Raw genomic sequence first — 25,572 nt, 5'->3', positions numbered from 1 at the left:
CCCAGGCTTCTTGTCATCTGATGGGCATTGAATCTTGGAAGTGACCTGTGCAGGGGGGTTCCGGCATGCCGTGGGCACTGGTGTGCAGAGAGTGCTGGGGCTCCCCATGGGGCGTGGGGGCACGGAGGGGGCTGCCTGGCTGCTTCCCTGGGGCGAGCTTTGAGCATTGCCCTGGCCTGGCTGCCTGCAGGACAGGGGTGCCTTGAAGACAACCCTCAACCCCAGAAGCAAAATCTCACGGGAGGGAGCGAGGGCTGAGATGGGGCAGAAGGGCCCCTGGCCCAGCACTGGCACATAGTAGGTGCTCAAGAAATACTTCAGAATGAATGAAGTGGTACCAGTGCAGTGTCCCAGAAAAGCGGTCCCCCTCCTGTGGTGGCAGAACCTCCCCTACCCCTTCCTCTTCCTTCTGGCCCTCGCTCCGTCTTCTCTGTCCCCTGCTTCTTTGACCAGCCCGAAGCTGCCCCAGCCCTGGGGTCCAGGCTCAGCCGTGCTCAGAAGCTTGAACAAAGACACTTCCTCAGTCGGAGCCCCAGTTTGACCATTGATAAAAGGAGGGTGATGGGCTCAGCTTCAGAAGGTCCCTTCTGGCGCCCAGCCTCTGTTCTCAGGGCAGCTTGCACATGCGTGCACGCACACGCACACACACACACACACACACACTCAGCTCCATGAAGTGGGCCTGGCTACTGAAGGTCCTCTTCCTCTCCCCAGGCAGGAGCCCCCTCAGGTTCTCCTGAGTTGAAAGATGGGGTGCCGCAGCGCTCTGAATGGGGCCCCCAGGCTATGATATGCTGGAGCTGGGGCTTGGCTGGGGACGTGGGGGCCTGTGGGTGTGAGAGGAAGGGGGGCATCTGACTGTGTCCTCTGGGCTGCAGCTGCCACCGCGACTTCTGTGTGTGACCTTCTGGGAGTGTGGGTGGCCGCCCATAGGGCACATATTTGTGTCCTTCGTGCCTGGGCGTGGGGGGGTGGTGTGTGAATGGAGGCAGGAGGGAGCAAGGGCGATTATCTCCTATTGCCTGGAGCTGCCAGGGCTCTGAGGAGAATGGACAGTGATTTCATGCAAAGGAGCCCTTCAGTCTCTGCATTTTGGCCAGGACCTGAGGGATGGGGTGGCCTGGCTTCCTTCCTTCCCCTCTGCCCCCCCCACCTACCCGCCAGAGGCCTGTGCTCCCCCTGCTCCCACGTCAGGGGGAGGGAACCGCCTTGATCTGCAGTCTGACACCCCTCTCAGGGGTTTCACGAGTTATCTGTACCTGTAGCTACAGGAGTCAGTGTGGGGACCAGGAGGGCATCTAGGCCTCAATTCCAGGCACTAGGTAATCCCCTAAGCAGAGGAAGTAGCCTGCAGGGGCCCCGGCTGGGATGCTGTAGTCATTACCCCGTACCAGCCCAGTGGTTTTCCAGCTTGAGAAGACCTGCCAGGGAGGGGAGAGGAGAGGCTCCACCTGCCCACCATCCCTGCTGTCTCAGCTTCAGCCTGCTGGTGACTCATTCCCCTGGGGAGTGAGCCGGCTTCTCTCCCCTGGGTCACCCGGGGCCTTGGTGCTGAGCCCAGGGCCCCAGCAAGATGGGCGGGGGGAGGGCGGGTCGGGGGTTGGGATTGAGGCTCTCTTTCTGGGGAGAGGGTCTCAGCAGACTTTTCTTGTACCTCCTCCTGGCCCCGCAGACTACCTTCCTTTGCCCACAGCGGAGGTCACAGTCCCACATTATGTAATGGGTCCGAAATGCCTCACAAGTGAGCAGCCCAGTGGGGCAGCTGGATCCAGGACTCCCTAATTCCCCAGTGCCAGGCACTGAGCATGTCCCCATTCCACTGCCTGGGCTCATTGAGGGAGTGGGTGGTGCCTGCCTCCCTACCCACCCCCCAGTGGGGCTGTGCAGCCTGGGAGGGGTGGGGAGGCCCTCTCCAGGGAAATGAATTCCTGGCCTGACCCCAGATGCCGGCCTGCCCAGCTCTGCTCCCGGGCAACGCTGGGTGTACACACAGCCCCATTGTACGCCTGGGCTCTGTGCCCGCCGTGGGCTGGCACCAGCTCTGTCAACAGCAGTGGCTCCTCAGTTCCTCAGCAGCCCCTGGTGGGGAGGCAGGAGGCCCAGTGATCAGGGTGATGAGCGTGTCCTGAGTGGAGGGGCGGGGACCATCCAGCTACTTGAGGAACCAGATGAATACATTTGTTCCTGTCCTCAAGTGTGAGGTACCAGAGCAGGGAGCATTAGCCCCCCATTGGTGTTGGGAAACCGTGGCATTGAGAGGCATCAGTGACTTGCCCAAGGTCACACAGCTACCAGGCGGTGGAGCTCGGGGTTGAGCCCAGGCAGCCTTGGGGCCAGAGTCTGGGCTCTCTACACCGCTTACTCCCACTTTAGGGTTCAGAAAAAGGCAGGCCTTCTTCTTTTCACAGCCCAACTTTGGGGGCTGTGGCAGGCCACTTCCAGAAAGTATATGTTCCCAGGGTGGAAGGGGGCCCAGGAATGTTAGGGTCTAGAATCTCCGTGTGCTTGTGAAAAGTGTGGTAGTTAATTTTCAAGGACGATGTAGGGGGCTGAGTGGGCAGAGCAGGTCTCCAGAGCTGGAAGGCAGCTCTGTGCCTCAGTTTCCCTGCTCCACCTGCATTGTATATCTCCTGTGCGTCTTGCGAGGGCACAGGAATGTAGAGATGAGGTGTGGTGAGGGCTGGGGCCTGGACCCTCGCACTTTTCCTCTGCTCCACAGACTGGTGAGGAAGCCCCCCTTTCCCAATCTAGATGCCCCTGGAGGCAGGGTGCCACGGCTTCCAGTTGCTTCTATTCTGAGAGTCCATCCTGAGCTGCCCCATCTCCTCAGGTTTCCCAGCCCAAAGGGACCTGAGGCCAGGCGGCCTGCAGAGGGGCAGACTGGCTCTAGGCTGTGAGGGGGGTCCCGCTTCTGCCTCATGCCCGTGCCCCTCAGGGCAAGATGGCAGGTGCCCAGACACCACTCTTATGGGGTCTGTCCCATTCTCACTTTCTGGGCTCACCTCTACCCCACGAGCCCCACCCCTGGGGCTGGGCAGAGCTGAAACTTCTCCCTTTTCTCAGCCCACCCTCCTTGTCCCCTGTCGTCCTGGGCATGGGGCCTGGTCCCCTCCTTTGGTGCCACCTCGGCCCTCTTAAAAATGGACTGGGCATTCTGCAGTGACCACAAGATTGTGCAAGGCCATGGCTGGGCCATGGGGACAGGTGGGGGAGAGAGAAACTGGAAGGGGACACTGAAGCCAGCTCCCTTCCCACCCTGCCCCAGAGCCTTGTCTTCCTCCCCACTCCGCTGGGGCTCATCTTTCTCCATTTGTGCCATTCCTGCCAATCAGCCAACACATCTCCATCCGAGTGGACACGTCTATGGGCTTCTGGACACCAGTGGGGGTTGGACATTCTGTGGAAGGGGGATGGGGCAGGGGGAGCAGCTGGAGGCCCAGACGGTGTTGGGGAGGAGCGAGGAGGCCTCCTCAGCTCAGCCCGGGGCTGGGTAGGGAGGGCATTCTGGATGCCTTGAGGCCTGGTAGGGAGTTTGGCGAACTTTGTCTGGCGGACAGTGGGGCGCCACTGGGGGTGACGGAGCAGGGAGCGACTTTTCTTTGTTGCACAGTCCATTTTGTTTCCACTCCCTTGTTCTCTCAGGGCTGTTTTCTTTCTCTGTTTCTCCAGAGACAATAAACCCTTCTCTCTGCTCTTCAGCCCCTTCTGTCCGATTCCTGCTCACCCCCTCCCACACGTCCATACTCTGTTCTTGGCTTCCTCTGCCTGCCATCCTGGCCTGCTCCCCCTGCCCTGCTTTGTCTGGCTTCCCCTCCCTGTCCCTAGCCCCTGACCCGGCTTCCCTGGAATTGGGCCTTTGAGGAGGGGGCTACGGGCCTGGCGGGACCTCACAGGGGCCTGGCGTGATGAAGACTGAGCCAGGAGGATGCCCCCTGTTCTGACATAGCTCCCTGTACCCTTCAGAGAATGACCCGCCCCCAATAGTGTGGCTAAGTCTCCTGAGGAGGATCTTACTTTTCTTTTGTCAGCCTGATAAATGGAGATACGGATTTCTCTAACAGATAAATTAGAGAGTGATGGGCTTTCATGTTCTTGTTATTAAATTTAGTAGAAAGGATATGGACCCAGATGGGAATCAGACTGCAGACAACTCTTGTGTCTTTTCTGTCTCCTTTCAAACACCCATCTACTATCCATGTATGCACCCATCCGTTATATCCATCCATGCACGCATGCATCCATCCATTCGTCAAATATTTATTGAACACTTATATTAGGTGCTTTACATTGAATCCTTACAGAAATTCTCCAAGATGGCCATTTTCTGCATTTTACACATGAGGATAGTAAGAGCCTGGGAAGTTAAGTGAGTTGCTGAAGGACACACAGACAATAAGCGACACATCTGGAATATTCAGCTCCACCTGCTTTAAAACGTATGTTCTTGGTGTGGAATCAAGTGGCTGCCCTTGGTGTCCTCAGTGCCTAGTCCTTCACATGGAGCGTAACAGCCGTGCTATGGAATGAATGGGCGTGCTAAGGTTCTAGAATGCCGGGGTTCTTGAGTTCTCTCCTCAATGCAGCCTGGGGTCGGGAGGCACTGCTGGTCTCTAGTCCTCTTGGCATTTGCCACCAGTAACCTCATGGTTGCCATCACCCCGCTGGAATGGGGGCTTCTTCACCACATAAAGTTCAACCCTGGCTCGTCCTTGTTGCTTCTGTCCATCTTGTCAGCTCTTCTTCTGGGGGCGGTCTTACCTCTAACGGGTGGGAAAGTTCTAGGTACGTGCTTGACCGTTGTCCCGTCTCCCCCAGCGACTGGGTTTGTACGCACCCGCCCCGCAGCTTCTCCACGGGATGGCCAGCCCCCTTCTAACTCTGGCCCTTTTACTGGCCTTTCTTTCTAAGCTCTAGAGTTAGCTGCTCAGTTTCAGGCCCTGACTGCCTCGTCAGGGCCCATTGGCTGAGACAGGGCTGTGAGTGCAGGGAGTTTACCTGGGAGGTGACCAGCAGTGGGACAGGCTAAGTGAGACGGGGAAGGAAAGGAAGCCAGGACAAGGTGTGCTCGGGAGCGGGTGACCACTGTGGCACCTGAGGCTCAGGCTCACTGGGGACCCCCGTGGAACCTGTTTTAGAGTGACCCAGGGACGGGGGGTGGGGCGGGGGGAACTGGGTGCTTATTGCCTAGCTCCCGTCGGCCCATGGCTAAGGGCCGCTGGGGGAAGGTGGGATGCTACCTCGGCTGGCTCGGCTGGCTTGGTTGGCTCCTACACGGCTTGGGGGGGCGGGGAAGGTGCTGGCAGCTGGAAGGGGTGAGGCTGGGGCCCTGACAGCCTCAGCTGCGCTCTCCAAACCTAGGCCCGGTAGTCCGGCCTGACCCTTGGAGCATGCGTCTTGCCAAGCCCTGTCTCCCCAGCTCCCTTCTTTCCATGCCCACAAAGCCGTGCCTCCCAGCTGCCCCGGGCAGACGCTGTCCCCCCGTCCTGGGAGCCAGTCACCAGCGCCACATTCATTGTGTTCAACAGAGACTTAAGGAGCTTCTACTATGTGCCTGTGGCCACGGATAAAAAGAGGAAGCTGTTAGGACCCCTCCAGGTGCTCACAGCAGAGGAGAGGGCCCCAGCGCACATGAGGTCCTTCCCATGTGCCGGACACTGGCAGCCATTTCCAGTCCCCGGCCGAAGTGAGTGGACTTCTCTGTGCCGCATCCTCTCCAAGAGGGCAGGACGGATGTGCTGGGGAGCACAGAGCCCGGAGTCCCCTCCCAGCCCCAGCATCCTGAGACTGTGATTGTAGCGGTTTTGCTGACTTCCTTTTCCTTTCTCTCAATGCCCCTGCCTCTTCCCCTCCTGGGGCCACTAGCCCCATGGCTGCCACGTGGTTGTCTTCTAGTGCCCTCCCTCCACGTCCCTATGAGGAACAGGATGCAATGCGCGGGGCAATTGGGGGGGGTCGCTTTATTCAAGGGCATCCTTCTGTGTCCCTGGTGAAGGCTCTGGCCGGTGCCTGCTTCCTGGAGAAGGGCCTCCTCCCTGCTGACTTCTGCTCCCACCCCACAGACTCACACTGCAGTCTCAAGCCTTATGGGGCTGAGGGCATGGGAAGAGTTAAGAGTGGGAAGTGGTGTGTAGGTAAGGCCTTAGGTGTGGGAGTGCGGGGAGGGCGGGTGGGGGGTAGGGCGGGGCAGGTGCTGGGCCTGGCGGTGGGTGCATCAGGCCACAGGCAGGCAGGCCAGATCCTCGTCCCTTTGATTTCTCTCTCCAGCCGCCGCCCACAGCCTTTCCCCTCCAGGTTGGGTCAGGGTGCGTGTGCCAGGGTGGGTGGCAGGAGTTTGTCTGCCCATGTGGGCCAACCTCGTGACCTCTGACATATTCTCCCTCCATCTACTGTGCACCTGCCCCACTTGGATAGAAGGGTGGCTGTGCTCTTGGGGGCTGGCATGCTGGTGTGAGGGCTGGGAGGAGGACGGACACGGTTTACGTGGGACCAAGAGGTGGACTATATGATGAGGCTTTCTGTTGGTGGCTCAGGTTGGAGCTGAAGCGACTGTGGTCCAGGGAGGAGGTATAAGGCAGGTACAGATGGCTGCCCACGTCTCACCTCTGTGGGGGGTGGGGGGGAGGCAGCCGGACACAGGTGGGTGGGAGATCACGAACGGGGGAGAGCAGAGTGACGGGCTCCTCCCCCAGCCCAACATGCACAAAATCTAGGGCACTTGGTTCCTCTCTCTGCCCGGTTAAGGGAACAGTGCTGCTTATGTTTAAGGACAGAAACCAAAGGTGGGCCAGCTGCTGTGCGAGTTTGGAGAGTAAGACTGGTGGTGTTCCTGTCCTAGCTATGCGTGCAGCGGGGATAGAGCAGGTGCAGGCCGCTTACTCACTCTGTGCGTGGGCCAGGCCGTGGAGGCCATTGCTCCTGCGGGGGGAGAGGTTGGCTGTCGGGCCACTTCTCTGGCTTCCCAGATGGAGAAGGGGTCCAGGTACCCACCGGAGCATACCTGGGCAGGACGGAAACGAAGCTGAGTTTGGGGTCTGGGGTAGCAGGCAGCACTGGGGAGGCCCTGGGGTGGGTGAGAGCTGGGACAGGACCCAGGCAAGGGAACCCCTGATTTTGTACTGCTGTTGATGTCCCCAGAAGGCCAGGTCGGGGGGGGGCGCACAGGGGAGGAGGGCCGATGTGCAGTGAGCAGAGGACAGCCTGTCACCATCCTGAAGCCTCTGTCCGCGCCGCCGGCCGCCCTGTCCTGCCCCCACCAGGCGTGAGTCAGACCGAAAGCAGAAGCTGCCAGACATTGCACAGGGTGAAGCGAGGCAGAACCAACTGTGCTATTTTGGAACCTGGTTAATTCCCCTCCTGTCCCCCACCTCTCTTGTCTCAGGGCTCCCACCCCCCCCTCCTGGCCACCAGCACTTGCCTTCCGCAAGGGGTCAGTCAGGTTGGGACTTGATTTCCTCTGGCATGGGTGGGGCGGGGGCGCTTCATGTCCTTCCCCTTGCTGGACCCCATCCCTGGCCGAGAGGTGCTGGCTTTTAGGGAGCCACCTCCTGGCACTGGGGGACAGAGTGCCCCCTCCCAGCGGGAGTTCCAAGCCCACAGGCAGGGCACCCAAGGGAGATGATGGTGGGCTTTTGGCACGCTGCCTCCCTGCGCCCTCCCCCGCCCATCTTTCCCCACCCTCGAGCCAACTGTCAGCCTCCCCAGAGCTGGGAGCTACCGGGGCTTCACGGGGCAGCCTCTCCCAGCAGCGAACTCTTGGAGGGGTGGGAGGGATTTCCGGACCCAGAGGGGAGATATTTTGGGGCCAAGGGCCTTTCCAGAACCCATGACATCACAAAACCTGCAGCAGTCCCCACTGACCCCCTAATCTATGCTTCTTTCTTGGGCATCCTAGGCCTGCTTGAGGTTCTGGCCCCACACTTTAGGGTTTCTTAGGAGCCCGCATGAGCCTAGGGCCCCTGGCAGTCCAGATCGCGGTGGTGAATGAGGTCAGTAGGGTGTGTGTTTCTGAACCGGACATTGAGGTATAGAGGTGAGAGCTGCCCCCATCTGCGGGTAGGGCGCACAGCGGTCCCTGCCCGTCGGGAAGCGACATGGTCGGAGAGGGGGTCGGCTTGGCTCCTGTTCTGTGTGAATGTGTACGTCCAAGATGGGTGTGTTGGATGCACAGCCTCCACGGTGTTGCTGCCTCCGGGGGGACCCTTAGGTCAGAAGCTTCACCCTGCTATTTACTCTCCCAGCCATCTGGGGTGGGAGGTTTCATGCTTGGGGGGGGGTCAGCAGGCATGTTGCAGGTGACCAATCAAAATGTGGGTCCTTGTCGACCTCAGATGAGCAGGACTTGGGTTTCTCATGGCTCAGATGGATTTGGGGCTTAGGCAGGTGCGAGCAAGGGTAAAGCAGTAAGGAGGAAAGAGTGGTCTCCTAGGCCTGCTGCAGGGGGCTTCAGCACGCCCCCTGCCTCCTGTGGACCACACAACACACCCATGTGGGCGCACACTGTCCTTCTGGGGCCGTGTAAATGGGACGGTAAGCGTGCCTGTGTGTGCAAGGGTGTGTGTGTAGGAGATGCTGCGGGTGTGTGAATGGGCGTGTCTCATGCAGCCTGTCTGGATTGCTTTTCCACCAGTAACCAGATGAGTTTCCTGGCTGCTTCCCCACAGACCCGGACCGTTCCCCCTCCTGCACAGGCCGGAGCCCCAGCACCGGGCGAGCACTGAGTGCAGAGCCAGCCTGGAGCCCTGTGTTCCTGCCTCTGCCTTGGTCTCTGGGCCTGAGAATCAGGGCTCTTTGTTCAGGGGAGAGCCATGCTGTCCCTTCAGGTGTTTCTCCCCACCAGGAGCCTGCACCTCCCCACTGTCTTTTTCCACCCCTCACCCATTTTCATGCTTGGAAGCAGGTGACCAAGCCCCCAGAAGGCTGCAAGTGACTTTAATGCACCCACAAATCTCCTAGAATGCTATGTTAAGATGCAGGTTCTGACTCAGTAGGTCTGGGTTGTCCTGAGAGCTTGCATTTCTAACCAGCTCCCAGGGGATGTGAGGCCTGGGGATCCTGCTTTGAGTGGTGAGGACTTAAAAGGCCCTGAGCCATCTAAACTCTGGCCAGACTGACGCTCCTCACCCAGCCAGGGAGCTGACACTCACGGGCCACCCCCTAGGTGCCAGGAGCATCTCACGCTCCTTGATCCCTTCACCTACTCTGAGGGAGGTGGCATTATCAACATCCTGTTTTACAGATGGGGAAACTGAGGCTCTGAGAGACTAAGTTCCTGTCCCGGGTCACACAGCTGGTAAGTGGCAAAGCCAGACTTGAACTCTGGTCTGTCCATCCATGTCCAGAGCCTATGAGCGTATGAGCATGCCACTAAAGCCCAAGTGTCTTCCAGAGAGCTCAGAGAGCTGCAGCCAGGGGGGCTGGGTGAGGGCATGGCACACAGTGGTCAGGAAGCTGTAGGGGGGCAGCCCTGGGAGGCTGAGGGCAAGCAGGGGCTGAAGGGGAAATAGTGCTGGAAGGACAAAAGCTGAGTGAGGCTGGCATCCTGCCCCGCCTGCCTACCCCGGGGCCCCTCCATGAATGGGCTTGCTATCACTTGCCTCTTCAGGCCCCTTTCCAGACAGACTCCCCCCTCAGGCACCTACCCCATTGCCCTGCTCCCTGCGTTCACGAGCCTGGGCTGGGGGAGGTCGGGTGTGCGGACTCCTGACCGGACGCCCCATGCCTACCAGCTGTGTGACCTCAGGCAAAGCGTCAACCTCTTCTGCGCCTCAATTGTTCCTTCTCTGAAATGGGAGGGTATACTACTACTTCCTCACAAGTGGGTGGGCTTGCTTTGAGGGTGAAATCCGTAATATCTACCAACTCAGAACTGTGCCTGGTGCGGAGTACGCACTCAGTACAGGTAATAATGAACGCCTGTTGGTTTGTACCCAGGAGACTGGAGGCTGCCCTCTGTACGCGCAATGTGGTCGTCACGCTCATGCTCATAGGTGTTCTCCTTCCTTCCTTTCCCCTCGCCTCTGCAATGTCTTCTTTCCTTTAGCAAAACCTGGATACTTCGGTTATAAAGAGATTGCTTTCCAAGTCCTCAGAGGCAGATTAAACTCTTTTTATTTATTTATTTATTTGAGAGAGAGAATGAGATAGAGAGAGCATGAGAGGGGGGAGGGTCAGAGGGAGAAGCAGACTCCCCGCCGAGCAGGGAGCCCGATGCGGGACTCGATCCCGGGACTCCAGGATCATGACCTGAGCCGAAGGCAGTCGCCCAACCAACTGAGCCACCCAGGCGCCCCCAGATTAAACTCTTGAAAAGGAAGCCAAACAGTAGTTCATTGGCGGTGTATGAGCCAAGCCACGGCAGGGACGAGAAAGGCCGGTGTGGGGCTGGGGCAGCAAGGTTGGAGAGGAAGCCTCCTAGGAGCCGGGGCCGGCGTCAGGGCTTGTGGGTTGGGTGCGCCGTGGCCCCCGGGCCTAGGGCAGGGAGGGCTGGGGCAGGGGGGCTTAGGTGCCGGGGCTGGGTTGGGGGTGAGACGTCAGGTGGAAGCAGAAGGCACTCCGCGTGCTGGCTGCGTAAGCCTCTGCGGATGCGCCCTCTCCTGCCCAGAGTCACTGAGCCTTCCTGGCCCAAGCACCGGGCCGAAGAACTAGGGTGTGTGTGTGCGCGTGGGACTGCAGTCTCCCGAGGAGGAAGGAAAGCCAAAGCTGGGTCCCCAAGGCCGCCACAGCCCTGGTGTTCCCACGTGCTGGGCAGCAGCAGGAGATTGATGGTGACGACCAGTCCCCGGCCTGCAGGCTGGCTCCACAGCCACGTGGCCTTGGCCACATCCATGCCGTCCGGAGGCTCAGCGTGCCCGGACAGAGCAGGAGGGGGCCTGCCAGGGACCCCGTCCTGCCCTCTCATGTTATCAACCAGGTTCCAAGGCCCAGAGAGGGACAGGACCTGCCTGAGGTCACAGCTGGGCAGGGGGACAGCCAAATGCAGGTCTTCTAATGCCGCTGTGTTCTTGGGAAGCATCTGAGGCTTTTGTGCCGGGCCGAGGGAGCCCTGCGTCTCGTTCTGGGAATTCTGATGGGTGGGATGGGGTAGAGGATCAGAAGAAAGCTGATTTCTCTGGAAGCTTCCTTGTACCTGGGGAGACTGGTAGGTGGCCAGGAAACAACTGGAGAAACAAGCAGTGTAGCCACAGGCGGGATGCTCAAGGGGACCAGGTGTCCAGGAGGTGGGGGCAAGGGAGCAAGGGGAGGAGGGGAAGGCAGCTGCCCGCTGAGCGGCAGAGTGAGGATATGGCAATGTGTGTGTGAGAGACAGACAGGCAGGCAGAGGGTCTGTATCTGTGCATATCACAAGGGTAGACTAGGAAGAAAGAAGAAACCTTTCTAGTTCCTTCTCTCCATGCTTCCCTCAGCTACATGTCCCCTGTCCCCCAAAGCCCAGTGACAGTCTCCCTGGGGCAGGCCTCATGCCAGGCTCCCGCTGGTCCCTGTGGGACAGGACAGGCGCCTCTCTGGTCTGGGATTGCCTTTGAAACCTCTCCATGTGCCGCACAATTGCTGTGCCTTGCCCCGGGCCAGCAGGCGGGCCAGCCAGCAGGCGTCAGCTCCCACCCCTTCCTGTGGGATGTGAGCTGGGACGTGGGGCTGATGGGCCTAAGCTGTCGGCACTGGAGGCCACTGAGCAGGCCAGGAGCTGCTGTAGCTGCCCTTCGCCTCCCCTCCCCTTCCTTTCCCTCCTCCCCACCTCCTGCCTGAGTTCAGAGATTTAAAAGCGAGCCCCTACCCCCCCCACTCCTCCCCCCCAAGCCCTGCAGCGCCCCCCCCCACCAAGGCCTCCTGTGGTAGGTCCCCTCGAGGAAGGTGCCCTGCGAGTAGGGTGCGCCCTGGGTTTGAGTTTCACTGGGCTTCCACTGATGTGCTCTGTGCAGACCACCCTTCTAGAGCTTTCGTTTCCTCTTAGAATTCACTGTTTGTTCCCCAGTCTTTATTCATCACAAACAGGGGATTGTTCAGCCTGTGCCAAGAGTGGTCCCACTTGGCCGAGTGATTATATTGCATGAGAGAGACAGAGGCCCACGTCCCACTTGATAGCCTTTATGTCTGTCCAAGGTCAGGTGACACTCAACCAGGGGATGGAGGTGAGACGGGACAGTCCCTCTAAGGGACGGTCCTGGAGGGAATTTTCCCCGGGTGATGAAAACGCCCTCCGATTTGATCGGGGTGGTGATTATACAGGGGTACACACCTGTAAGAATGCACCGAGCTGTACACTTTAAATCTGTGCATTTTGCTGGGATAAATTATATCTCGGTTAAGGGGGAAAAGGCCAAAACATTAAAATAAAAATGTTAATTACTGACCTCTACTTCTGAAACCAATCATACATTATATGTTAATTAATTGAATTAAAAAAATAAAATTAAATAAAAAAATAAAAATAAAATAAAAGTGTTAAAAAGCACATACCACTGACCCCATTCTTGCTCCTGGTACCAAATACCTTCCAGTCAAACAGTGCACACTTAGCAAGGGTGAGTGTGATTTCCGTTTGCTCTTTTTCTTTTCTTTCTTTTTAAAGATTTTATTTACTTATTTTGACAGAGAGAGACACAGCGAGAGAGGGAACACAAGCAGGGGGAGTGGGAGAGGGAGAAGCAGGCCTCCTGCTGAGCAGGGAGCCCAATGCGGGGCTCGATCCCAGAACCCTGGGATCATGACCTGAGCTGAAGGCAGACGAGTAACGACTGAGCCACCCAGGCGCCCCCGTTTGCTCTTTTTCAATCTTGGAGGCAGCCAGAGGGCCCCACTGTTGCCTTTCATGACCTCCAGGGAACCACTGGACCAGATAACAAATCACCTGAATTATGAAGCATCTCCAGAGTGCCAGGCACTGTGCTAAGTACCCTGCCTGCCCATGGTCTCTTTAGAACCCGGGGGTAGGATCACTATTACCCACATGCCTCTCCCATTGCACTGCAGTGAATCATGTGATATACAAGCTCTGGAAATGGAAGTCTTATACAAACGCAAGGCTTTTGGAAAGGAAACAGAGAGGGTGCCCAGTAATGGGAAAAGCTGGCCAGAGGCCTTCCTGCCCTGTCCCATAAGGAGAGACAAGCTGGGGTTGCTGCTAGGCTGCTCTGCCCCAGCCTGGGGTCTTGATACGGTGTGTGTGTGGGGTGGGGGGGGTGGGGGTGGGGACCATATCTCAAAAGAAACTTGAGAGGAACAGTAAGAGGAGACTGGTCCAGGGATGCCCTAGGTGGGCATGGACAAAGGGGACAGTAAACAGTGACAAAGTGGTGACATCTCTCCCCTGCCCACATTTACATCCTTGCAGAGGATCCCATACCTAGCATCCCAACTTAGGTCACAACCATTCTGGGAGAGGTAGCCCCAGCTGCTAAGCCCCACTTGACTAATGGAAAGACTGAGGCTAGGCTGAGACATTGAGTCAGGCTCCTGGGAATCTTATCCTCCCCCCACCCCCTCCCCAGCTCTCTTTGGGACTGGGCCAGTGGATGCCCCCCCTCCCCCAGGCCCTGCAGGGACCGTGACCACCTTGGCAATTTCAAATGGCCGCGGCCTACAGCATGCGGATTGTATGCACATTTTTGTTCTGTTTCTTAGTTCATTAGGCCTTCCTTTGCCTCTGCCAGAGGGAGTTCAGAGAAGACAAAACAAACCAGGTCCTGGAATCTTCCCCTCTCTTCCCTTCCCAAGGCTGGAAGGTTACACAGGGGGTCACGGGGTCCTTCCCCCGGCCTCCGGGAGCCTCAGGACCTGTTCAGGAGGCCTTCCTTTAGTGGTTGATTTGATTTCCCCTCCAACACCACTGGGCAGGCTCCTGCACAACTGGTAGTTTGTAAGAGCCTGGATCAGAAGGAAACTTCTTCCAACCACAGAGACACAGAACGTAGTAAATGGCTTAAACAGACATCCCAGCGGCTGGGCTAGTACCCTTTGTTGTTTCAGCCACGAGACATGTGTTTTTCTGGGAATTCAGGAAATTATCTCTGCCCTTTGAGGAAAGGCAGAGTTTTTTCTGCTTGCATTTGGGGATTCTAGACCATTCCATCGTCCCAGGCACCCACTGGGCCCCTGGGCTGGCTGAAAGAGATCGGGCGACTGAAACCCTTTGATGGTAGGGGGTTTCTTCAGTGGGAATCCCTAAAATACAATGTGGCCACTCCTGCCCCAAATGCAGGATGGAGGGGCCTAACTCTCAACCCCAGGGGCCGGCCTTACCACTCATTAGCTCTGTGACCTTTGGCAAGTGACCACCTCTCTGTGCCTTTTTCCTCATCTGTAAAGGAGTGAACAGTTTTGGAAGTAACTGTGATATTCCAGTGAGGTGCTTCAGGCACACCTCGCACATAGTAAGTACACCATCGGTGTTAATTGTTAGTATAAAATACTGTTTTCTGATTAGAAACATGTACATGTGCATGATAAAAAAAAGAGTAACATTCCAGAAAGTAAAAATTAAAAAAAAATTCATGATTGATTGCATCATCAAAAGAAGTTTGATATTTTCATATATTTCTTCCCCAAAGGGTTTTCTTTCTTTCTTTTTTTTTTTTAAAGATTTTATTTATTTATTTGACAGAGAAAGACACAGCGAGAGAGGGAACACAAGCAGGGGGAGTGGGAGAGGGAGAAGCAGGCTTCTCGCTGAGCAGGGAGCCCGATGCGGGGCTCGATCCAGGGACTCCAGGATCATGACCTGAGCCGAAGGCAGTCGCTTAACCAACTGAGCCACCCAGGCGCCCTCCCCAAAGGGTTTTCTACATATAGTTGCACATGGTGATGATCAGATCTTATGTACAATTTTGCCTTCTACTTTTTGTCACTTGACATATCTACCCCCGGCTTACCAACTGGAAACGTAACATTCCATCGGGAGGAATACAACATAATTTATTTAACCATCGTACTGCAGGACATTGAGATTATTTCTCATTTTTCTCTATATAATATGGTGGGCATCTTGATGCAGAAAAGCCTTTGTGTGTGGGATCACCTCGTCGGGCTGGTGGCTACTTTTGAAGGTTTGAACCGTATGGCCAGATCGCTTTTCCAGAGAGGCTGCCCCTACCCTCGGCCCCGTTGTGTTGAGGTTGTGTGGTGCGGAGGGCATTTTAAAGTCCCTGGAAGCCACACTTGGGCAGAGCTGAGGGCCATTTGTTCCATTCTTCTTTTAAATTATAAGGTCTGCCCTCATTCTTATGTAAATTTTAACGACAGTATAAACACACATGCAGAAAAGTGTGCACATTGTGAGCCACAGACCGCCTGCATTTTCATAAACTTGACCTTCCGTGTCGTCAAACCTGCATCAAATCACAGAACACTCCTAGTGCCCCCACTGGCACTCCCCGCAAGGGATCCTGATTTCTCACCGAAGACTCGTTTTGCTGGTTGAACGGTAGAGACATTGACGGTGGTGGGTGCGTTTTTGTGGCTTCTTTCGTTGAGCATTGTCTGCGAGAGGCGTCTGTGTGGTGTGTAGCATTGGTGGGCTCTCCCTCACTGTGGAGTCGCATTCCAGTGTGTGTGTACCGCAGCGTCCTTATCCATTTCCCTGTTGATGGACGTCTGGCGTTTTCTGGCTTGGGCGCTATCCGTAGGGCTGCCGTGAATGTTCTAAGTGTGTCCTCTGGGGAGCCATGGATGATGCTTTGTTGGGTGTCCACTTAGGGATGGAGTTGCTGAGTCATGGGACGTCTGCTTCCTGCTCCAAGTCCAATTTTTATTTATTTTTATTTATTTATTTTTTAGATTTTATTTATTTATTTGAGAGAGAGAATGAGATAGAGAGAGCATGAGAGGGGGGAGGGTCAGAGGGAGAAGCAGACCCCCCGCTGAGCAGGGAGCCCGATGCGGGACTCGATCCCGGGACTCCAGGATCACGACCTGAGCCGAAGGCAGTCGCTTAACCAACTGAGCCACCCAGGCGCCCTAATTTTTATTTATTTTTAAAGATTTTATTTATTTATTTCAAGGGAGAGAGAGAGAGAGAGCATGTGCACGCACACTCACACGAGTTGGAGAGGGGCAGAACGTGAGGGAGAGAGAATCTCAAGCAGACTCTGTGCTGAGTGTGGAGCCCCCCATTGGGGCTAAATCCCATGACCTCGAGATCATGACCTGAGCGGAAATCAAGAATCAGATGCTTAACTGACTGAGCCACCTGGCCGCCTCTTCCTGTTCCAAGTTTTAAAGGATCACCCGGAAGGCAGAAGACTCTCCAGAGAAGTTCAGGCCCCACAGTTAATTGAGGGGTCCTGGCTCCACTTAGAGCAATTTGAGGAGCACTGCATGATTGTGCTCCCTCTGAAGGCTCATGTCTGGGGCTGTAGTGGAAACGGAGTTGGACCTGGGTCCTGGCCCTCCAGCTCCAATTGGCATGTGACTTCTGACCCTCTGGTGGCCACTCAGTGTCCCCACGAGGGTCCTCGGCTGGCTTAACAACCGCCACACTGAGGAGGGCAGGGCTTGGGCCAGACTCTGGGTGGAACTGAAGGAACCCCACCTTTGGATATGACTGGAAGCAGGTGGGGCCCTCACAGCCCCCTGGAAACTGCCCTGCTTTCTTTTCCCCTTGTATGAAAAGAATCACAGGGGGCGCCTGGGTGGCACAGTCAGTTAAATGTCTGACTCTTGGTTTTGGCTCAGGTCATGATCTCAGGGTCGTGAGATCGAGCCCTGTCTCGGGCTCAGTGCGCTTGGCGCAGAGTCTGCTTGGGATTCTCTCTCTCCCTCTCCCTCTGCCTCTTTCTGCCGTGTGCGCTCCTGTGCTCTCTCTCTCAAATAAATAAATCTTTAAAAAAAAAGTAAGAATGAGAAACTCTAAGAACCCTGTTTACCACTCCCCAGCCCGCAGGTAACCACTCTGAACAGCTGGGGGTATTGGGGGAGCCCAGAATAGAAGCTTGAGAGTGGGGGCTGTGAACCAGGCAGCCTGGTTTAAGTGTCCATTCTGCTACTCATCTGCTGTGCAACCTTGGGCAAGTTATTTCACCTCTCTGTGCCTCAGTTTCCCCCCGGAAAACTGGAGGCAATAGTAGTGGTCACCTCATCGGGTTGTTGTGAAGAATGGCTGAGTTAATATGTGAAAGCACATAGACCAGCCCTGCCCCAGGGCAAGCATTCAAGAAACCTTCTGATCCTCCTAGTCTGTTCTACATGTTTACCCATGTTCTGTCTAAATGGGCTCAGGCTCTACATTTTATTCGTAATTTTCTTTTTCCACTCAATGCTCAATCTTTGAGGTCTTTCTAGCTGAAGCTTTTCTGTTCTGGGATCCTCTCTCTCCTTGCCTGTCCCTCGTGGAGGCCAGTGATTTCTCCCAATTTTCCCCCTCCCCCTGTAGACATCTTCCCTTAGGAAAGCTTCGGAGCCAGTTCATACTGATGTGTAAATGTCTGATGAGGGAGGCCCCCACACAGGCTGAAACCAGCCTGGCCTTGACCAGAGATGTGCATGGCTTTGGAGGCAAGCCTAGCGTCTGTCTGTTAGTGGATGCCTAAGGGCATGCTAGGGAGTCCCACACACCCACCGTGTTTCCTTGAATCCTCACAACAACCCAAGAGGCAGGTGCCCTTATTGGCTCCATTTGACCAAAGAGAAAACCAAGGCACAGAGAGGTTAAGTGGCTTTCCCAAAGTCACCCAGCCAGTATGGGCGCAGTGGTGGATGGAGGTGGGGAAGGGCTTCAGCTGCCTCTGCTGGATTGGGAAGCTCATTTTGGCCACAACAAGCTGGAACCCAGACGCAGCTTAGGGCAGGGGTAGTCAGGTGGGAGGTTCTGAGTGAACAGCAGGGCGGGGGAGGAGGGGATGGCTGGTGGATTCTGGGGGGTGCAGCGAGGGGCGGCTCTTGTGGTCTTGGCTGAAACTTCAGTCCCTGCTACCTCTAGAACTTTTCTAGCGGACTGGGGAGAGGCAGGACTTCTCTGGGGTGTTAGACCCCATAGTCCCCTCAGGAGGGTGTTACCTGGGGGTGGGGCCAGGGGAGAAGGTTCTCCAGGGAAACACCTAGCCCTGGTGTCTGCACACAGTGGGCACTCAAGGCTTCGGGTATTACCGAATGCATGAATGGTGGGCCCTTCCCAGGCCGGGTAGGTCTGGAGGTCAGATGCGGGGGAGGGTTCGGGGGTCATTTTGGTTCTCCTGCATCCCTCCTCCTAGTTCTTCCTGCCCAGACTAGGTGCCGGGGGAGGCTGGGAATGGTCCCACAGGTGTTGAGAGTGAGCAGGTGTGCTTGAGGGCTGGGCAGGGAATGGTCTCTCCTGGGCCACCCCATCTGCCCCCAGATCCCCTCAAGTCCCTTCCTTAACCCTGTACTCATTCCTGGCAGGGCCAGGGGAGGAGGCTGGGCTGCGGAGGGAGGAAGCAGCTCTGTGACTGGGGTGACAGCTTTCACAATGGGGGGAGCGGGGAAGCCTCACTCTGCTGTGCCCCTGGGCTACCCTCTGTCAGAAGAAGGCGGACAGGCTAAGGCTCCCAGCACCTTTCAGTGCACAGCTAGCTCGCCGGTCACAGTTCTCTGATACCCTCTCTCCCCGGAGGCTCACAGAGATCTGGATGGCGTTGGTCGGGCAGGGACTGCCACTGGCATTTTACCAATGAGCAGAGCGAGAGGCTGAGCAGGATGCAGTCCAGGTTCTCCCGGGGCAGAGCCAGCTCTAGCTCAGCCGGGGACGGGCACCCAGCCCTTTGTCAGAGCAACAAGGGGCTCCTTCTCCCCCAGTCCTCCCCGTGCCGGCTGGCACTGCCAGGCCCTGTGCCACCACCCCCCCAACAGGGACCAACTGAAGTCAGATTGTTCCCCGGGGGGTGTGAGCATGCAGGGCTGCAGGGGGTGCAGCTGCAGGGCAGTGGGCTGGGCTGGGCTCAGAGCCCATGAGGTCTGCAGGGCTGCGGGGCGGGGGTGGCTGGTGAAGACAGGCCACCCCTCTGTAGGAGCATAGGAAAGGGGTAGAGGCTGCAGCTGCAGGACAGAGAAAGGGGTAGAAGGAGGGGGTGTCTGCTCCTTTCTCCTTGGGGGTCTGTCCTGTTGGGAGCTGGGCAGAGAGACCCTTGGGGCTGATTCACTAATTCCTGGCCTGGGGGGCAGAGAAGGGAGGAAGGAAGGTGAGTAAGGGTCACTGAGTACTCAAAGCTCCGAGGTGGATGGTGCGGACCTCCTTTGCAAGGAAGCAGCTGTGATGGTGGTGGGAGCCCTGGGTCGGGGTCCGGTGGCTTGGGCTCCATTTGTGGTCCTGAGCCAACCAGACATGCAGCCCGGGACAAGCTCCCTCCCAGCTCCGTGTGGAGACACCCCCCCGCCCGTGCCCTGCCCCAATGGGCTGGGGAGCCCTGCTGGACTGGGTCCCAGCTCTGTCTCTGTCCCCATATACTTAACTTCCCTGTGCCTCTGTTTCTCCTTATCTGTAAAAGGAGGATAATAACCAGAACTACCTCGTGGGGCCATTTGAGGTTAAAGTGCCTGGAACAGCGCCCAGCACAGAGTAAATGCTCAAATAGATGCAAATTATTACTATCTCCATGATCCAGTGATTTTCACTGAGTATTTGCCAGTACCTTCCACGAGGTACTTAGTGACAGTCTGATGTCTGGCATTAGGCGATGCTGCTTTCCTTTGCTACCCCCCCCCCCCCCCCCGAGGTCTGGGTCTCATTCTTCGGCCTGGGGCACAGCTCTGGCCTCTGGTCTGTACTACAGCTGACCCTCTTAGTCCTGTGTTTATCCTTTACTCCCCCACTCAGCCTACCAAGTGCCGTGTGCTGTGCAAGACACCATCTTTCCACTTAACATGTTCACCAAGCTTCTGACGGAGAACTTGTTTACAGATGAGGAAGCTGAAACTCAGAGAGATGAAATGACTTGCCCAAGGTCACACAGCCAAGACGTGGCAGAGCTGGGACTTAAGCCCATGTCTGCCCTGTTTCATAATGCTTGCTCAACCACAAAGTCATATGGCCTCTTGCAATGTCCCTGAGATGGGACCCTCTGCTGGAACCTTTATGGAGTTGGGGAACGCCTGGGGGCTCTGTACTGCTCAGGGAGTCTCTTAGCTGGGAGGGACCTTAGAAATCACCTAGTCCAACTGTTTCATTTTGTGCCTAGGGAGACAGAGCCTCCAAGGGAAGCGATGTGCCAGGGTCCCTCAGTGAGCTAGGGCCTGCAGCTGGGCTCAGTCTGTCTTTTCCTCCCCCTTTCCAGACTAGGCCTGGGAGCCTCAGTCCCCCATCCCACTGAGACCCCTCCATGATCAGGGCTGACATCCTGGGTGGTGGGAGCCCTCCCTGGACCCTTGCAGGCCCAGGTGCCCTAAAGCGTCCCTTTGCACGGGCTTGTAATGGCCTGTGGACTTGCTTTTCTCATTCACTGGACCTTAGACTCCACGAACTCAGGGACTATAGTTAGCTTGCTGCTGTTTTGCCAGTGCCTGATTCATAAATAGGGATCATTCCCTGCACACAGTCACGGTACGTCTACCGTGTCCCAGGCCCTAGGCTAAAGGCTGAAAGCACAGCAGAGAACAAGACAGACAAAATGCTTCCCCTGAGGGGAGTTTGCATTCCTAGTGAGAAAGAGATAGACAGTGAATGAAATAACTAAGCAAAAATGCATAATGGTTAAGATGGTGATAAGTGTTACACAAAGAAGGAAGGGGCATAGGGAGTGTTGCAGGTGGGGGGGGGGCAGGTAGGAATTTTGCAAGTTTGAATAGGTTAGTCATGGAAGGTCTCTGTAAGAAGGGACTTTTGAGCCTTTGAAGAGGTGAAGGAATGAGTGGTATCTGGGGGAGGGGCATCCCAGACTGAGGGGAGAGCAAGTGCAGGCCCTGAGGTGGGAGCGTGCCTGCTGTGTGTTTGAGGGATTATAAAGAGGCTGGTGGGTGTGGCTGGAGCAGGTGGAATAAGGGAGAAAGCAGGGGGGGATGGGGTCAGAGGGGACTGTGAGGTGGGGACGGATCACAAGAGGGCCTTTGAGGGTAAGGACTTCAGCTTTTACTCCAAGCGACATGGGAGCCATTGATAGTTCTGGGCAGAGGGAGGGACAGGATCTGACTTAAAAGGTTTAACAGGATCCCTGTGATGACATGGGAGCCATTGATAGTTCTGGGCAGAGGGAGGGACAGGATCTGACTTAAAAGGTTTAACAGGATCCCTGTGATTACTGAGTTACGAGTAGAATGTTGAAGGGCAAGAAAGGAGGGAGTCTGAACATTAGGAGGCTCCCTCAGGAAGCCAGATAAGGCCCACTCCAGGCCGGGCCCACATCGCGGGCGGGGAGGTGGTAGCAGAGGGGATGTTCTTGGGGTCACAGCTGCCAGGATCACCATGTGGCCTGATGGAAAGAGGGGAGTCAAGAGTGACTCCAACCTTCTGGGGCCGATCAGCTGCAATGAACAAAGAAGAGAGGGTCTCCGTTTCTGGCTCAGGAAGCGGGAGACTCGGGGTCAGGTCTCAGCTCTGTCACCTTCTTGCTCGGTGACCAAACCCCTTCTCCCCTCTGGGCCTCAGTGTCTTCTCCTGTTCAATGGCTGCAGGTGTCCAGGACCCGGTGCTCTGAAGCGGGCCGCGCCTCCCAGACCTGCCCCCCGCCCGCAGGGAGCCAGTGCCCGTGGCCGCCATGGCGTCGCGCATCGGGCTGCGCATGCAGCTCATGCGGGAGCAGGCGCAGCAGGAGGAGCAGAGGGAACGCATGCAGCAGCGGGCCGTCGTGCATTACGTGCAGCAGCAGCTGGGCGGGCCGCCCACGCCGGCCATCAACACCCCCCGTCCACTTCCAGTCTCCGCCACCTGTGCCCGGGGAGGTCCTGAAGGTAGGGCCTGTCCCGAAGGCAGGGCCTTGTCCCCTCCCACCCTGGCTCCGGGACCCCTAGAACCCTTGCCTTCTCCCCCCCACCCCCAGGTGCAGTCCTACCTGGAGAACCCCACCTCCTACCACCTGCAGCAGTCCCGGGACCAGAAGGTGAGGGAGTACCTGTCTGAGACCTACGGGAACAAGTTTGCCGCCCACATCAGCCCTGCCCAGGCCTCCCCGAAGCCCCTGCCGGCTGCCTCCCCGGGGGTGCGGGCTGGACATGTGATGTCCTCCTCAGCTGGCAACAGTGCTCCCAACAGCCCCATGGCCATGCTGCACATTGGCTCCAACCCCGAGAGGGAGGTAAGTGGCTGCCATGAGCAGAGCTGGTGCTAGGTGCTATGCTCCTGGGACGCCTAGTCTAATGGCAGAAGCAGGGTGCCGTTGTTAAGAGTCCCTCCCAGTCCGAGGGGAGACACAGCCCTGCCCTCAGGGAGCCCCAGTCTGAGGGGGAGACACAGCCCTGCCCTCAGGGAGCCCCAGTCTGAGGGGGGAGACACAGCCCTGCCCTCAGGGAGCCCCAGTCTGAGGGGGAAAACAGCCCTGCCCTCAGGGAGCCCCAGTCTGAGGGGAGACACAGCCCTGCCCTCAGGGAGTCCCACTCTGAGGGGAGACATAGATCTGTCCTCGGGGAGCCCCACGCTGAGGGGGAGACACAGACCTGCCTCAGGAACCCCAGTCTGAGGGGGGAAGACACAGCCCTGCCCTCAGGGAGCCCCAGTCTGAGGGGGAGACACAGCCCTGCCCTCAGGGAGCCCCAGTCTGAGGGGGGAGACACAGCCCTGCCCTCAGGGAGCCCCAGTCTGAGGGGGAGACACAGCCCTGCCCTCAGGGAGCCCCAGTCTGAGGGGGGAGACACAGCCCTGCCCTCAGGGAGCCCCAGTCTGAGGGGGAGACACAGCCCTGCCCTCAGGGAGTCCCAGTCTGAGGGGGGAGACACAGCCCTGCCCTCAGGGAGCCCCAGTCTGAGGGGGAGACACAGCCCTGCCCTCAGGGAGCCCCAGTCTGAGGGGGAGACACAGCCCTGCCCTCAGGGAGCCCCAGTCTGAGGGGGGAGACACAGCCCTGCCCTCAGGGAGCCCCAGTCTGAGGGGGAGACACAGCCCTGCCCTCAGGGAGCCCCAGTCTGAGGGGGGAGACACAGCCCTGCCCTCAGGGAGCCCCAGTCTGAGGGGGGAGACACAGCCCTGCCCTCAGCGAGCCCCAGTCTCCCAGGAGAAGCATCATCCCTACTTTTCAAAGCTTTCCTAGGGAGAAACAGGAGACTCATAGAGGAAAGCCCAGCACACCTGCAAAGCCATGTCCAGACAGAAGGTATATAAAGCAATCTCCTTGGGCATCTTGGCTCCCTGGGAAGAGCCTTGGCCTTGGGCCTGTGGTACCTGGACAACTCATCCCCTCTCTGGACCTTTTTCCTTTTCCCTCCGAGATTAGCAGGTTAGGTGAGGTGGGTTCCAAGGTCCCTTCAGGTCAGTGGCTGTCCCCGTGCCCCTTCCCTGTGCCTTTCTCCTAGTGGGCCCTCCCCAGATGGACTTTTCTCTCTTTCAGTTTGATGTCATTGACAACATTATGTGTCTGGATGACGTCCTGGGCTTCATCAATCCTGAAACTCAGATGCCCAACACGGTACTGCTGGCCGGGGTGGGGTGGGAATGTCAGTGGGAGGAGGTAGAGGTTCTACAGTGGCCCTGAGCCTGGAAAGAACTCGAGACAAGGTCCTCACCTGGGCAGAGCCGTCTTGCTGCGGAGATGACAGTCACCTCTGTCAAATCATGTGAGCAGAGCCCAAGGCCGAGCAGAATTATGACTCCAGAGAGGCGTGCCTAGCCTGCGTGCACGATGGGGCTTCAGTGGGGAGTGGTGGCTGGCAGTTGGGGAAGTCTTCGGGGGGTGGGGTAGGGGACTGGGCAGGAGGTAGTAGTGCTGGGCCTCACCAGAGGGGAGGCAGGGAAAGCATTCCTGGAGGGGAGCAGCATGGCCTCGAGCTGATGAATTCCTTTGGGATCTGGGGCTTCCCTCTTCTACAAAGCCTAGGACCCAGCGGAGGACAGGCCTGTGTCCCTCACCCCATGGGACAAGTGATAGGGGGCTGGCTTTGTCCCCTCCCTCCAGCAGCCTCCTGGCAGTGTGAATGCTCTCTGGGCCTCCCAGACAGAAGTGAGGTAGCAGAGGGGAATGAGCCAGCCTTAGACTCAAGAGGCCAAGTTTCTGGCTTTGGCTGTGACCCTGGCAAGTCCCTTAATTGTTCTGAAGCCCACTTTTCTCAGCAGCAGAATGGGGTTGATGCCGTCTACCCACAGGATTGTGGGAAGGTTAGATAAAGCAAGGAATGGGGGCTGGCTCTGCACAGGGTGACAGATATTTGCCCCGAGCAGGTGGAATTGTGGGCGTCCCTGCCCCTTTTCGGAAGGTCCTAAACCTCAGCTGCTCACTCCTGCCCCTCGGGCCTGCGCCTATTACCCTGACTCTGGCCCTAGCTCATGCCACTGAGGGAAGCCGCCAAATCTTGCCGTAGGAAGTCCAAGAGTCAGTCCTGGATCCCCGCCGCCCTGGCAACATTGCCCAGTGGCTCAGCCGGACTGGTCGGGGCCAGTTGGGTCTGAAACCTGCTGCCACCCGAGCACTGAAGGCTGGGAAGAGGGAGAGGGCCAGAGGGCACAAGTGTCTGGTCCCCTCGGTGGTTTCCACGTATGTGGTAGGGTGCCTGTGTCCTACCGAGGCTTCTGGGCGATCACCCCAGAGCTCCAGTCTGTCCCCGCCGGGCCCCTGCTTCACCCCCCACTGGCTGCCCATTACAAAATGCCAGCGTCTTTGCACATCCGATCTGCCCCCGGCACCCTGTCCGCTCCCGTGGGGACGGCCAGCTCTGTCCGGCCGAGTCTTTGCTCAGCCCTCAGGCTCTTCCTCACTTCTCTGCTCAGGACCCAATTCACGTTCCACACCCTCCAGAAACCTTTCACAAACTCCCAAATAGATTAGGTGCTTCTCCTCTGGGCTTCCCAGTGCCTGGGACTTAATCCCTTCATCTGTCACCCCTCAGGGCTGATCACTCCGCAGGGGTTCCAGCCACTAGGCCACTAGGCCACGCCTCACTCGGCTCCTAACCCTAGACTTGCCCATGGAATTGCCGGGTGACGAGGGCCGGGGTGGATTCTGACATCCTCGAGCTCCTCTGGAGCCCTTAGAGCTGGAAGTGGGGCGTGGGGGATCCTGGCTGTCCCTGGGATGATGGGCCCTGGGGAGGGACCCCTGCAGAGGGCGCTGCTCACCGCGTCCATCTCCCCGCCTCACCCCACAGTTGCCCCTGTCCAGCAGCCACCTGAATGTGTACAGTGGTGACCCCCAGGTCACAGCCTCCCTGGTGGGCGTCACCAGCAGCTCGTGCCCCGCTGACCTGACCCAGAAGCGAGAGCTCACAGGTACCACCTCCCCGTCTCCCCGGTGCCCCGGCTCCCCATTCCTCCCTCTTCTTCTCCCTCCCTCCCAGCTCCTCTGTCCTTCTCCCCTGACCTCCAGATGCGGAGAGCCGGGCCCTGGCCAAGGAGCGGCAGAAGAAAGACAATCACAACCTAAGTGAGTCCAGCGCAGGCGCCTTCTGTCCTTGCGCTCTCCTGGGCTGCCTAAAAAGCCTCTGACTGGAGCCTCAGGTTGGGGGTCGAGTTTACTTTAAAACAAAACAAAACAAAACAAGCCACTCTGACCT

General features: G+C 57.5%; 1 protein-coding gene across 1 annotated transcript in view; it reads left to right on the top strand.

Annotated features, from left to right (window-relative positions):
• TFEB (transcription factor EB) overlaps window positions 1–25,572 on the top strand; it is a 57,008-nt gene that overhangs the window by 27,958 nt on the left and 3,478 nt on the right. Inside the window, 6 exon segments of the mRNA XM_045866876.3 lie at window positions 21,553–21,779; window positions 21,781–21,828; window positions 21,918–22,172; window positions 23,418–23,495; window positions 25,168–25,288; window positions 25,386–25,442. Of these exon segments, the coding sequence (XP_045722832.1) occupies window positions 21,636–21,779; window positions 21,781–21,828; window positions 21,918–22,172; window positions 23,418–23,495; window positions 25,168–25,288; window positions 25,386–25,442 (703 nt within the window). The 5' untranslated portion in view covers window positions 21,553–21,635.

Source organism: Mirounga angustirostris, unplaced genomic scaffold (genome assembly GCF_029215605.1).
Source record: "Mirounga angustirostris isolate CCGP_5_RB_7025 unplaced genomic scaffold, mMirAng1.0.hap1 SCAF_8, whole genome shotgun sequence".
Classification (NCBI taxonomy): Eukaryota; Metazoa; Chordata; class Mammalia; order Carnivora; family Phocidae; genus Mirounga; species Mirounga angustirostris.
The sequence above is the reverse complement of the archived record's forward strand: the minus strand, read 5'-3'. Positions and strand labels throughout refer to the sequence as shown.